Source organism: Heloderma suspectum, chromosome 5, assembly GCF_057233095.1.
Source record: "Heloderma suspectum isolate Gila_16-S chromosome 5, 16-S_ref, whole genome shotgun sequence".
Classification (NCBI taxonomy): Eukaryota; Metazoa; Chordata; class Lepidosauria; order Squamata; family Helodermatidae; genus Heloderma; species Heloderma suspectum.
Window position 1 is genome coordinate 4,111,495 of NC_139462.1, and position 13,992 is coordinate 4,125,486.

The window sequence follows — 13,992 nt, forward strand, 5'->3', positions numbered from 1 at the left end:
CCCCCCTTTTGTGCAGGCATTATCCCTGACCACTGGCCATGCTGTCTGGGGCTGATGAGAGTTGTGGTCCAAAACACCTGGAGGCCACCCAGCTGGGGACGGTGGTTCAATCTCTTAGGAATGTAGAGCAATAGCCCCAAATCTGGCTCGTCTACAAACCAGAACCACCAGCACTGTAAAACCACCAGCCAATAAAAAGCACCACACATAGCTGTGCTGACTGTACAATAAGAACATTTATTTAAACACTTCCAGCATCATTGCAAAAAGCAATCAAAGACCATCACACAATTCTTTATCAGCCTTTGTCTATAATGAATAGAAGTGCACACAACATGAAAGTTTGCACAGGAACAAAATGAAAACATGAACATAATACACAGAACTGACTGGACCCTAAATAAAATTTGCAGAGGCTCTTTCCATCTTCATATCACATTGAATTCAGTTCTTCGGCATCCTCTTTACCCTCCTTTTTCTCTTCCTCCACTGCATTCTTGATCATGAATTTCTGCAGGAAGACACAATCAAACTTTTGTGGTACCTGTGACAAACTAAGAAATTCCTCATAGATGCACTGGGGGCAGGGGTGTTACTGTTGCAGCTATACTATTGTTCCCATTATATTCAGCTTCTCTTCTTTCCCATTGCTGGGTCACAAACACTGGCTTCTAGAGTGTTTATTTATGAGAGGGGAAGAGACTGGCCAGTATGCAACAATATTTGCCTGGGAATTTGGACATCAGGAGGGTGGGAGACAGAATCCTCAGGTCTTAAATTCATACAGTCAAACTAAGATTAGCACAGCATTTTTACTTAACTATTCTTCTGCAGGGAGAAGTTGCAATCATTGATAGGCACATATGAATACATATATTAAGATAAACTGGAGATAATAACTGCAGTTTTTCCTCCAGCCCTCCACCATATCAACAGGACTAGACTCTCTCTTCCTCCCCTGCTGGGACATAAACACGGTGTCTTTTTTGCATTATCAAGTTGAGTTAGTCGCTAATTTTCCCAGCCTCTAATCAACAAGTTTATGCTGCTTTGACAGGCAGCCAGAATTTTACTTCAATGCCTCTGGCAGCTACATTGTACTGCCTTGAAATCTTACAGAATCAGACTTGGAAGGAATCTCAAGTAATCTAGTCCGACCCCTGCCGATGCAAGAAATCTGCTGCTACAGGGCAGTACATACAATGTATGTATGTATGTACGTACGTATGAACGAACGAACAAACAAACAAACAAACAAATAAATGGAAGGCTGGGCAGATGCAAGCCTACTTCTGAGCTGAGCAATATTCTAGGCAAGATAACTGACACCAACGTCTACCATAACATGGGGAACAAACTGATGAATGCCACAAAACCTAAAGATTTCCATTGGTCTTCTTATGAGTTTGACACAGCACTCCAGAAGAAAAGGACATCAGTTTTACAATAAAGTATCTCCATCCACTGCAAGGGAGCTATTTCCTGCACAAAAATTCTAAGATAATACGCTAGCACCTGCCCCCTAAAAAAAAATTGCAATCACTCTAATGTGGTTTAAAAACAAAACACAATACTGTTTTAAGAACTACTGTGCTTGTATTTATAGTTCCAAAGAAAAAGAAAAAAGCACTACCTCCATATTTTGCTGGTGAAGGTGAGACTGGCAATGGGTTTTCATAGATGCTTCATCCACACAGAAACAGGAACAGATCTGACAGAAAAAGCCAGCCTTTGGAACAAGGAAATCTAAATCTTAAAAAAGCAAAGAACACACACCAATGAATACATACATACATAAAATATTAACAAGGGCAAATTCATATATTTTTATTTTGCCTAGACAAGGCAAGAGGGAAAAAACTACAACAGGATACAATAACCACAGTAGTCTCTTTACAATTGTTCTTTATTTATGTTTACTATAATGATTCAGAAGCAACAAGGCTCAAAACAGAGAGCTTGTTATCTGTAACTTAGACTGGGCATATTTCTGCACTATACAAAAACTGATGAAGACTGAGGTTTCCCAAAAAACTTCTTTATTGAAAAAGTGAAAACATAAGAACAGAAAAGCCATGCAGGATCAGACCAAGGACCCATTTAGTCCAGCATTCTGCTCAGAGTGGCCAACTAGCTGCCTGTGGGAAACCTACAAGCAGGACGTGAGTGCAACAGCACCCTCCCACCCATTTTCCCCAGCACCTGGTGCACATAGGCATCCTGCCTCTGATACCGGAGGTAGCATAGAGCCATCTGGACAGGTGGTCATTGGTTGCCTAATCCTCCAGTAATTTCTCTATGCCGCTTTTAAAGCCATCCAAGTTGGTGGCCATCACTACGTCTTGCCACAGCCAATTCCATAACTTAACTATGCACTGTATGCCTTTCCTTTTATGTGTGTAGTAAGTTAGTATCCTGGGCTTAATTTCACAGAAATCTATCAAACCCAATGAACTGGAATGGAATATTTATCAACCCAGCAGGGTAAGCTGGGACCATAAAGGTACCCTTACCATAAAGGGTAAGCTGGGTCCATAAAGATGAACTCTAGCCAAGTGTGGGCAAATGAACTTAAGAACATCAGAAGAGCCCTGCTGGATCAGACCAAGGGTCCATCTCGTCCAGCATTCTGTTCACAGTGGCCAGCCAGCTGTTAACTAGGGACCTGCAAGCAGGGCATGAGCGCAACAGCACCCTCCCACCCATGTTTCCCAGCAACTGGTGCACATAGGCTCACTGCCTCTGGTGCTGGAGGGAGCACACTTCCCAGCTTCCCTCCCACACTGGCTTTGCCTGCCTCTTGGCCGTGCCTCCTTGCAATCCTGGCCGCTGCCAGCTGCCTCGTCCGGACACTCACCTCAGCTGCTTCCTTTCTCAGTAGCCCGACTCAGCTGCAGCCCTGTTTGCATTTGCTGGGATCTGCTGCCATATCAGCATGATGCCCACACAAATGATAAGAATGTGCATGAACGCAGCCTAGAGGTGGGTGAATACTTGCACCAGGAACAGCATGTTGATGGATGTGCTCCTGCATCCTCCACGATCGCTGCGTTTCCCGGCAGGCAGCAACAGTGCCGGCTGTTGCTTACTCTGCTGGGTGGACATTCATTCTTTGTCCTTGGATTCCAGCCTTTGCCCTCACTGTGAGGTATGTGGGTTGCCAGGCATGCAAATAGGCCTGAGTTGAGGGTGGGGATTGTGTAATGCCTGCCGAGGTCACAAAACCATGGGTGGTTCTCAAAAGTAGGGGAAAGCATGACAGTTTTTAGGGAGAAAGGGAGTTCGGTGAAGGGCTCTGCCCCAGGTGAAAAGTTGCAGGTTCCCCAAACACAACCCCCCCATCTCAGCTCTCTGATGGTATGTCTCTCCACCCTCACTGCTAGTCATTCACCGTGGTGAAGATGAACTAAAACAGACATGTTGACATGTAGGACATTCTAGATGTGTGGGAAATGTCTGCTGACACCCCCGACACACACACACAAAAGAGCACCTTAGGCAGGGCTTCTATTTCTTATTAGTTCCTCATCCATGGCTCCTGCCTTCTTACCCATGCAGCTCATTCTCCTCTCTATTTGACACTATAAGCTTGTGATGAAATACTCTAAAGGTGAAATAAGCATTATGCAGATTATTTATTTATTTATAATATTTATATACTGCTCTACATCAAAGATTTTGGAGCACTGACCAGCAAGATAAAATAATAAAAACCCATAATTAAAACAATTAAAACATTTTAAAAGAACAAATTCTGAACATAATAAACCACAGCTGGTCACTCAGGGAAAGCCTCTTGGAATAACATCTCCAGGAGGTGCTGAAAGCAACACAACGTTGGCGCCTGCCTGACCTCCAAAGGCAGGGAGTTCCAAAGGAAGGGAGCCACTACTCTGAAGGCTCTCTTCCTGGTGGACTCCAACCGGGCCATAGGTCCATGTGGAACCACCAGGAGCATGCCCTCTGATGACCTCAGTGACCGGACAGGTTGGTAAAGAAGGAGGCACCCACTCAGGTATCTTCATCCCAAGTTGTTTAGGGCTTTGTACAAGTAGGCAGCCAGTGCAGTTCCCTCAGCAAAGGAGTTACACGCTGAAAAGGGGCAGCTCCTGACAACAGCCGAGCTGCTGCATTCTGCACTAGCTCCAGCTTCGGGACCAGCCTCAAGGGCGGCCCCACACGGAGTGTGCTGCAGTAATCCAGTCTGGAGGTTACTAACACCTGTACCACTGCGGCCAAGTGATCCCTGTCCAGGACAGGCCGTAGCTGGCGAACCAGCCGAAGCTGGTAAAAGGCACTCCGGGCCGCAGAGGCCACTTTTATTTATTTATTTATTTATTGCATTTATACCCCGCCTTTCTCCCTCTCGCAAGGAACTCAAGGCGGCTTACATTATCCTCCTCCTCACCATTGTATCCTCACAACAACAACCCTGTGAGGTAGGCTGGGCTGAGAGTCTGTGACTGGCCCAAAGTCACCCAGTGAGCTTCCATGGCCAAGTGGGGACTAGAACCCAGATCTCCCGGCTCCCAGTCCGTCACTCTCACCACTACACTACACTGGCTACACTACACTACACTTGAGCTTCCAGCGACAATGATGGATCTAGGAGTACCCCCAGACTACGAACCCGATCTTTCCAAGGGAGTGCAGCCCCATCCAGAACAGGCAATGAACCTATCTCCCGGACTCAGGAACCACTCACGAACTGGGCTTCCATCTTGCCAGGATTCAGCTTCAGTTCACTGGCCCTCATGCAGCCCATTACTGAGTTTAGACACTGATCCAGGACTTGCACAGCCTCTCCCGAGTCAGATATCGCAGGGAGACAGAGCTGCATGTCATCAGCAAACAGATGATATTTAGCTCCAAATCCACTCATGACGGCTCCCAGCGGCTTCATATAGATGTTAAACATTGGGGGCAAGATGGTGCCCTGCAGCACCCCACAGCTCAATTGCCAAGGGGCCAAGGAATAGTCACCCAATCTTATTCTCTGAAATCGGCCCCACAGGTAGGACTGGAACCACTGTAGCACAGTGCCTCTGAAACCCATCCCACGGAGTCAATCCAGGAGGACACCATGGTCGATGCTATCAAAAGCCGATAAGACATTGAGCAGAATTAACAGGGTTGCACTCCCCCTGCCCCTCTCTCAACAAAGGTCATCCATCAGGGCGACCAAGGCTGATTCAGTCCCGTAACCAGATCAAAACCCAGACTGGAGTGGGTCTGGATAATCAGCACCCTCCAAGAGCACATGCAGTTGCTCTGCCAGGACCCTCTCAAGTACCTTCCCTAGGAAAGGAGTATTTGCGACTGGGTGGTAGCTGTCTAATGCTGCTGGGGCCAGAGTGGGCTTCTCCAGGAGTGGCTGCACTACTGCCTCCATAAGGACTGCAGGGGCCACCACTTCCCACAGGGAAGCATTTATCACTCCCTGAACCCACCCAGTCATACCTCCTTGGCTAGCTTTTATCAGCCAAGTGGGGCAGGGATTGAGAGGGCACATGGTTGGTTACTGCAAGCAGCTCGTCCACATCATCAGGCTGCAGGAACTGATCCAACAAAATCGGGCAGATGGTGGCATCAGACACCTCGACTGGAACTGTGGTAACAACAGCATCAAGTTTGCTGTGGAAACAAGCGATTTTGCCCTCAAAGTGTGATGCAAAAAGGTCACAGCAGATCCTCGACGGGGCCAGGGCCCCATTTGCTGGGGAGGGTGTTATCAACCCCCAGACCACCCAGAAGAGTTCCGCTGGACGGCTACTTGAGGATGCAATGCAGGCAGCAAAATAAGCCTTCTTTGCTGCCCACACCACCATGCAATAAGCATGATTATGTGCTCTAGGGTGTGCTCGGTCATCTTCGCTTCAAGTCTGATGCCATTTGCGCTCTAGTCGACGTCCAGCCTGTTTCATTAACCGCAGCTCCCCAGTATACCAAGGAGCGGAGCGGGTTCTACAGTGCTGGAGTGGGCACTCAGGGGCAATCAAGTCAATGGCCCTCTGCATCTCGCTCTCTCCACTGGAAAATCCACAAGAGCCTTCAGAAATCCTTTCAGATGTGCTTCACTTATGTAAGTTTGCATGATTTGGACATTGTTAGCACAAAGTTTTGAGTCTGTCAGAGAACATCCCCAACCCCATCCACAGTGCTTGCCTCAAACACATCAACCCAAAACATGGCCTCCTTTATGGGAAAGACTTCCTCAGACTTGATTCTAGGGCAAAAGTCCTTAGAAAACAGCACTGAGCCTGAAGCCTACATAAGAACTCAGGAACCAGAAGATCACAGCGAATTTGCAGGATTTGTTGAAAGTATCTGACAATTTTGCATATCATTTTTACACAATGTAACAAATAGCAAGCTAGAGTTGGTGTCATGTTGGGCTAAGTGTGCATTGTTCTTATTATAAAAGTATTACTGTTGGAAATTGAAGATGTCGTGTTGCCTGAAGTATTTTGATACATAGTACAAATAGTAAAGAAAAGCAAGGCCTTTTTCAAATTTTCTTTGTTTCTAATTCAGATGTCAAATATATTTTTCTTAACTATGAATGGGGATTCTGACATGATTCTGCAGTTCACATAATTGTACTCGCTTACCTCCTCCAGCCTTATGTCTATTTGCCAGAATGAGAAAGAAAAACAAAATTGGCTAAGATTAAGTTACTCCCCTCTTACAAATCTTGTAGATAAAGCCTTTGGGAGTAAGCATTAGAAATCCTAAGGCCATTTTCATAGGATATCCCATGTCTAAGACAAAACCTACTTAAGCTGCTTAAACAGCAGTACTCATTTCAAACTATCCTAGAACCCAAATGTGAAGACAAAATGATCAAACTACTCACCACAAATGACCTCCTTTGGATCAGTAAACAGTTAAACAGGAAGCAGGTGATAAAAATGCTTTTTGTTCTATAGTGCAGACACAGTGAAGGGAGCCTCTCAGATTTTACCTTTCAGATGGCTTGGGGGCTTGGATTTCTCTGAAGAATCTGCTTTTCTCCATTTCAACTCTGGTTCTTCACACTCTGAGCTAGTCAAATCTATTAAAGCAACATTTTAATTAGTGTATATATTTGAGTCGAAGACATGCAGTACAGCAGGAGTGGGCAGACTTCAAGCTTGCAGGATCTACTTTGTTTTTTAACTAGAATTCAGAGATCCACCAACTGGAGCCTGGTGCAAAAGGCACTTAAAATCAAAGAATTTTGAGCCCAGGAATTGGTTTTGAATACAAGAACTCAATAGAGCTCACAGTCCTTCCACTCAAAAATCCACCTCTGGTTACCCCAAGATTTCTTCATTTCTGCTGTATAATTTAGGCAACAGCGGGGGAGATTGCTGCAATTGTTGGTGCAATTGTTGAACAGTTAAGAGTCAGAAATCCTTGCTGATCACTGCAAATTACCCAAAGATCTACCTTCTTCCTAACCTTGCAGTACACTAACAGCATCATGTTGTGATTGCTAATGCTGAATTTTTGAAATGGCATTAGTGTTCATCTCCTCAGATATAATCACTACTTAACACTTTATATCACTGAAGAGGGAGCTCATGGCCTTATTAGATAATTGACAAAGGGGAAAATGCATGGGCAGGAAATTTATTTGTTATTACTATTTATATACCACTTAATATAATAAAATCTCATCATGATTATGATTGATTAGAAGCCAGAGAAAGCCTGCTAAAACAAGTGCGCCCTCAGGAGACACTGAAAACCTATGATTTCTGCTTCCCAAACTGCATGGGGGAGGTTGTTCCAGAGGGTAGACACCGCACTGAGAAGGCCCGCTTTTGAGATGTTACACGGTGACATTCTGTTGGTTGCGGAGGCTGCCCATATGTACCGTTTTAAATGGGACAGTACCGTTTTTTTTGTATTTCCCGACCGTCCCGTCGTTTTAATATAAATGTCAATTTTGTCCCGTTTTTTAATTTTTTGTAAAAAACTAAACACGTTTATCATAAGGCTCTATGCTAATCAATGCGTGCAGTAAAACTACTAGTGTGATGAAAGAGAAAGTTCCATTTACGTTATCCAGTCAGGGCCAGGCTTCTTGAGCTAACGACGATCAGACTCCGCCCCCTGGCTTGTCTGCAGTGGCGGGGAATTCAAGAGGCGTCGCTAAGCTCCATTCAGCATGTAGGAGCCACGAGGATGAGTCTTACTGTTATGTCTACCATCATTCCGCCCATCGAGATTCTTTCTGCTCTACATTCAGTTTGATCTGTCCCGTTTTTGTCATCCCAATCTCCCGTTTTTGTCTCAAGGAAATATGGTCAGCCTAGAATGACCAACAAGGCCTCCTCAGAAGATCTTAAAGGTTGGCTAGGCATATATAGGGGAAGACAGCCTCCTAGATTTCCTTGTCCTGAGTTGTTTAGGGTTTTGTAAGTCAACGACATAACACTGAACATGGCTCGGTAGCTAATAGGCAGCCAATGCAGTTCTTTTAGCACAGGTGTGCCGTGAGCATGGCTGGGCATTCTGGTACTGCGTTCTACAGTAGCTGCTGCATTCTGAGCTTGCTGCAGTTCCCAACCAGGCACAAGTGCAGCCTCACACAGAGTGCATTACAGTTAGTATGGCGGATAAAACAACTAATTAATGGAAATCATGCATTTTTGGAAAAAAGCATGACACTTTCCACAAATGATCTATATCCATGTAGGTTTAATTTTTGAGGTAGGACCCAAAGAAATGACCACCATTTTCAAAATGGTGGCTATACAAGAAATGTGAAAATATATTCTCATGTTTTACATATGTACTTTATATTAATGAATCAAAGCACCTGACTCATGAGGAATATGTAACTACCAATTAAAATCTACTTTTATATAAAATTATGTATATTTTATATAAAATATAAAATATTGACCTGGTGTTGAATGGGGTACAGCTACCCTTGAAAGACCAGGTCCGCAGCCTGGGGGTCATTTTGGACTCCCAGCTGTCCATGGAGGCTCAGGTGTCAGCTGTGAGCCGGACAGCGCTGTATCAACTCCATCTGATACGGCGGCTGCGCCCCTACCTTCCCGACCATCTGCTCCCATCGGTAGTACATGCCCTGGTCTCCTCTCGTTTAGACTACTGTAATGCGCTCTACGTGGGGTTACCCTTGAAGACGGTTCGGAAACTGCAGCTGGTACAGAATGCGGCGGCTCGCCTGATTAAAGGCAGCCGCCGGCGAGATCACATCACTCCAGTGCTGAAGGAGTTGCACTGGTTACCAGTTGTTTTCCGGGCCAAATTCAAGGTGTTGGTTTTGACCTTTAAAACCCTATATGGTTCCGGCCCAGCCTATCTTAAGGAGCGCCTCCAGCAACACCAGACAGGCCGCTTAACAAGATCAGCCTCGGATGGCCTTCTCTCTGTCCCATCAGCCAGGACAGCTAGACTGGTGGGGACGAGGGAGAGGGCCTTCTCTGTGGTGGCCCCCACTCTGTGGAACTCCCTCCCTAGGGAACTCCGTCATGCCCCCTCTTTAATGAGCTTCCGTCGTGCATTAAAAACATGGTTGTTCAGGCAGGCATTTGGGGTGGGTTAGGGTATTTTTTTAAAAAAAATTTATGGTAAAATTTTATTGTTTTAAATTGTTTATGGTGGGTTGTACATCGCCCAGAGTGGCTGGGTGACCAGTCAGATGGGCGATTAATAAATGTAATAAATAAATAAATAAATGTAAATAAAATTTATATTTTATATAAAATACTTATATAAAATCTGCTTTTATGTTTTCAGGTTACATTACGTGAATAATAGCCATGGAGAAGAAATTTATTTTGGTAGATCCCTATGCTCCTGCAGCAAAGAAAATGAGGACACTCAGTTAGGACCTTTGTATTCTTTGTCAACTAAGCACAACTGAACCATTAACATGTCCTGCAAATAAAATTCGAAGTGGAGAGGGTTATAAAACACTATCATCAGATTTGGAAAAGTTTAAAAGTGCTGGACTACTCCCCAGTGAAATACAATCTGAGCGCCTTAGTGAAGGTTTGTTAGTAGAAAATCTGATGAAAAACAATGCGAAGTTTCATAAGAATTGCCATGCGACTGTCAAGGGCTCCTTGGAGGGCTCTCTCAGTCTCATCCAGTAGCCAAGTCCAGACACAGACAAAGGGATTCTTTTCAAAGCTTTATTCTTCTTTTACAACTTAACAACTCTACAGGTAGCAACTAGATCTGAGCAGCAGAGTACCTATGCCCTAAGTTGGAACACTTGGTCCCCGTTTGAAAGGCAATTACTGGCAGACCCCTGACCTTAAGGACTAGGGAGAGTCCCTCCCCTTTTCCCTTGGAGCCTCTGGGCGCAGCCGTTGTTTGCACGCCAACCGGGCACTACGTCTCCTTTCCGCGCCCTCCATCTGGCGCCGCTCTCTGTGTCTGCGTCGCGCGTCCACCAAGACTGCTTCCCGCGCTTGATCACTCCCTGGACTGCTTTCTAATCTAGGAATGCTGGTGGGAGGAATCTCCGTCAGCTGCGGGCCCTGGGAAAGAGGAGCGCGCTCCTCTCCCAGGAGCGACTGCTCTTCCTCAGAATCAGAACTACTCTGGGATTCTATGGGCTCAGTGTCCACCCTGACAGCGACACACACTCGTTACAAATTGAACAGACTGTTGACAGCAAAAAAATTGTCCATCAACAACTGACGAAGAAGCAAGTTCATCTTATCGTCATTTTACAAGATCACAAGGCGAAATCTCTAACTTCAAAAACCAACGTTTCTTTGGTGAACAAGAGGAAGAGGGAACATCACGACTTCATAAAGTAACGACAAAGACAATGTCTGACAAGGTTAGTGAATTTGGCATCTGCACTTCAGGATCAGAAAATTTTGGCGAAAATGAGTGAATGTGATAGGATTGTGATAGAAGCCCAGTACCACATGACATGCCTGAACAGGTTCTTTAATCAAAAGCACTCACTGGATAGAAAGCATACAAAAGTTTCCAACACTAGTAAAGAAATCTTTGCCATTGCCTTAGCAGAGTTGGTGTCTTATGTTGAAGATACAATCATAGGCAGTGAAGTAATGCCTGTTTTCAAATGGAAAGGCTTAGTAACCACTCTTCAAAATGTGTTTGGAACAACTTGCGGGAGAATAGCAAATTGCTCATTCAACTCATATCAAAGATGTACCACTCGAACAAATTCCAGAATTGACTTCTTACAGCAAAGGTTGTGATGTGCTGATAGCTGTCAAGGAAGCCTGCGCGTTTGACACTGAGACTGATATTATGAATGCATTACGCATTGTAAAGAAGAAACCATCAGTCACTCTGAAAACAAATTTGGAATTCAGTGGCAGGCTTGACTAAATCTCCCAAGAACAAAGTGTTTCAGACATTTTATTAGCATTGATTAAAATGATTTTGTATGGCCCGAATAGTCAGCAGCAGTTGAATAACAATGCCAGACAAGAAGCGCTAACAGTAGCACAATTAGTCAGCTACAATAAGCTCAGGCATGTTCCTTGTGGTGAAGTTGTACATCATGAGTGCTCCTGAGAAACCCCTTTGCCTGTTTATCTGTTACTGATGCTGCACTGCAGAACCAGAAAGAAGGAAATAGTGGATAAGGTACACGTTTTGGGATTAGGAATATCATATGACCAGGTCCTACAAATTTCATCTGGTTTATCCAAATCAGCATGTGACTATTATGAAGAAATTGGTGTTGTATGCCCTCAAAGTCTCTGTAGAGGAATCTTTACTACAGGAGCTGTTGATAATATTGACCACAACCTGTCATCAACAACGACAATTGGATCTTTCCATGGGACAGCTATTCACTTCAACAACATGCACTGATTGGTGAACATGGAACTGCTCAAACAAAAACTACTTATGAAAGCATACAAGTTACAAAGAAAGTATTAAATCTACCTCAAAAATATACGCACATACTTCCATTGTTTCAAAATCAACAATAACCCATTTCCATTTCCAAGTATGACCAGCCTGGCCATCACAGCCATGTCAAATATGGTTGTTTACCTAAGTGTAGCCACTTTTCATTACAAAATGTCAAAAAATTTACAGAACAAGAGTCTTCAGAAGCAGCTGAGTATGTTTCATGGGTTGCTTTTTATGCCTGTAGAAGCGACAAAGGAAAGATGAACATGAATGCAACAAATGTGTTTTACTACCTATGTTTCCTGATGTTGCCCATTTAGCCGCAATAATAAGATGTGTAATGGGTCTCATATCAGAGGCAACTTCTCATCTAAATCCAGGCCAAACACCAGTCATTACATGCAATCCCCCCTTGTATGCAACTGCTAAACATGTACAATGGACATCCTCTAACATATTTGGTGGAGACAAATTTGTTATCATGATGGGAGGTCTTCACTTGGAAAAGGCCATAATGAGCATTCTTGGGCATTTACTTGATTGAAGTGGATGGGTTGAAGCTCTTGTTGAAGCTGGCATCACATGATGTGGTAGAGCAGATTCATACCTTCATGTGTCACACATAAGAACAAGATATGCACATGAGGTAACAATCTGTGCACTGTACTGTTTAACAACTACAAATGATATGTCGAAGAGTATGATGGAGGAAACCAACCTCTTACTTTTGAAGCACGGTGTGAAAATCAGTGCACAACTATTCCACAGTTTGCATTTTGGAGTGCAGTTATGGAAGTAGAAGATACTCTACTTGAGTTCTTAACAGCAATCCGTAGTTCCAATTTCAGTTTGTACATGAAAGCTCTGACAAGAATTGCATCTTGGTTCTTCTCTTTGAATCACACCAACTATGCAAGATGGCTTCCTGTGCATCTTCAGGATATGACAAATTTGGCAAGATTGCACCCTGAGATACAATCTAAATTCACTGCTGGGAAATTCACAGCAAACATTAGTGGAAAAATGTTCTCAGCAATGGCCTTAGACCAAGCACACAAACAATACAATGTTCTTGTGAAGGGTGATGGAGGTGCTCTTGGTTTAACTGAGAATACAAATGCACTGAGAAGATGAATGGTGGTGGGGCCTGAAGTAGCACAACTGATACATGATTTTGAAACAGGATTTCACACACAAAAAACACCTCTTCAATTCAGCACCATGAATGCATATCCAGCGTATAACTTTCATTCTTTAAACATTCAAGGTGCTGATACATAAGATCAAACATTTGGGCAACGCTTTTGAGAAAGCCAGTCAAGACCTCATGAACGTTCACAATAAGGTAATAACTTCACAAGCTGTACTTCAGGACTTACAAGAACTTCGAGCAAGTGAAATTCAGCGGTTCAAGGACTATATGCACCTGCAACTTGAGGAGCAAATTGTACTAACGGAGCCATCAATCAAGCGAAATCAGTTCAAATTATTTACCCAAAAGCTAGAAAAAAAAACAAAGCAAGCCTACAGTTGAAACTAGCCAAATATAATGCAAGTTTATTTGCAAAACTGTACACTGGCTGCCAACAAAGGGGGTGTTAATTTAGATGACTCCTTTACACACAAGAATCAACCATTCCCAATATCCCTATCAGAATATGGGCAACTAAGAAAAACGAACAAATCAGATCTCCTGCAATGCTGCAGAAACTTGGCAGATTATCCCAATGAAAAGCCAACAGCCTCAGCTGTAGTTCTTGATGGACCAGCTATAGTTCATAGGTTACCTCCCGGAGAAGTGAAGACTTCCGATGAATATGTTGTGAAGTTTATGGACTCAATTCTTCGGGAATGGAGTGAAGCTAGCCGAATCGATGTCGTCTGGGACAACTACTGTCCAAACAGTTTAAAGTCAGAAACCCAGATGTCTCAAGGTGGTGGCACAAGATGTTGTGTACTTCATAACACAGCCATTCCAAAGAACTGGAAAAAATTTTCTCTAAAATGATGAAAACTAAACTGACACCTTCAAACTATCAGCAGAAAAATTCACAACCCATCATGATAAAGAGATAGTAACCACTCAAGGAAAGCAAATTAGATGCAACATGTGTA

At 43.9% G+C, this 13,992-nt stretch overlaps 1 protein-coding gene across 4 annotated transcripts in view; it reads right to left on the bottom strand.

Moving 5' to 3' along the window:
* Window positions 1–217: 217 nt before the first annotated feature.
* The window catches only part of ZNF638 (zinc finger protein 638), an 85,777-nt gene continuing 72,002 nt past the window's right edge, over window positions 218–13,992 (bottom strand). For all 4 annotated transcript variants that reach the window (XM_084855240.1, XM_084855238.1, XM_084855239.1 and 1 more), the window contains 3 exons: window positions 6,965–7,054; window positions 1,634–1,752; window positions 218–511 (listed from right to left, as the gene is read on the bottom strand). In XM_084855240.1, coding sequence (XP_084711366.1) covers window positions 434–511; window positions 1,634–1,752; window positions 6,965–7,054 — 287 coding nt within the window. In that variant the 3' untranslated portion in view covers window positions 218–433. The remainder of the gene's footprint in view (window positions 512–1,633; window positions 1,753–6,964; window positions 7,055–13,992) is intronic.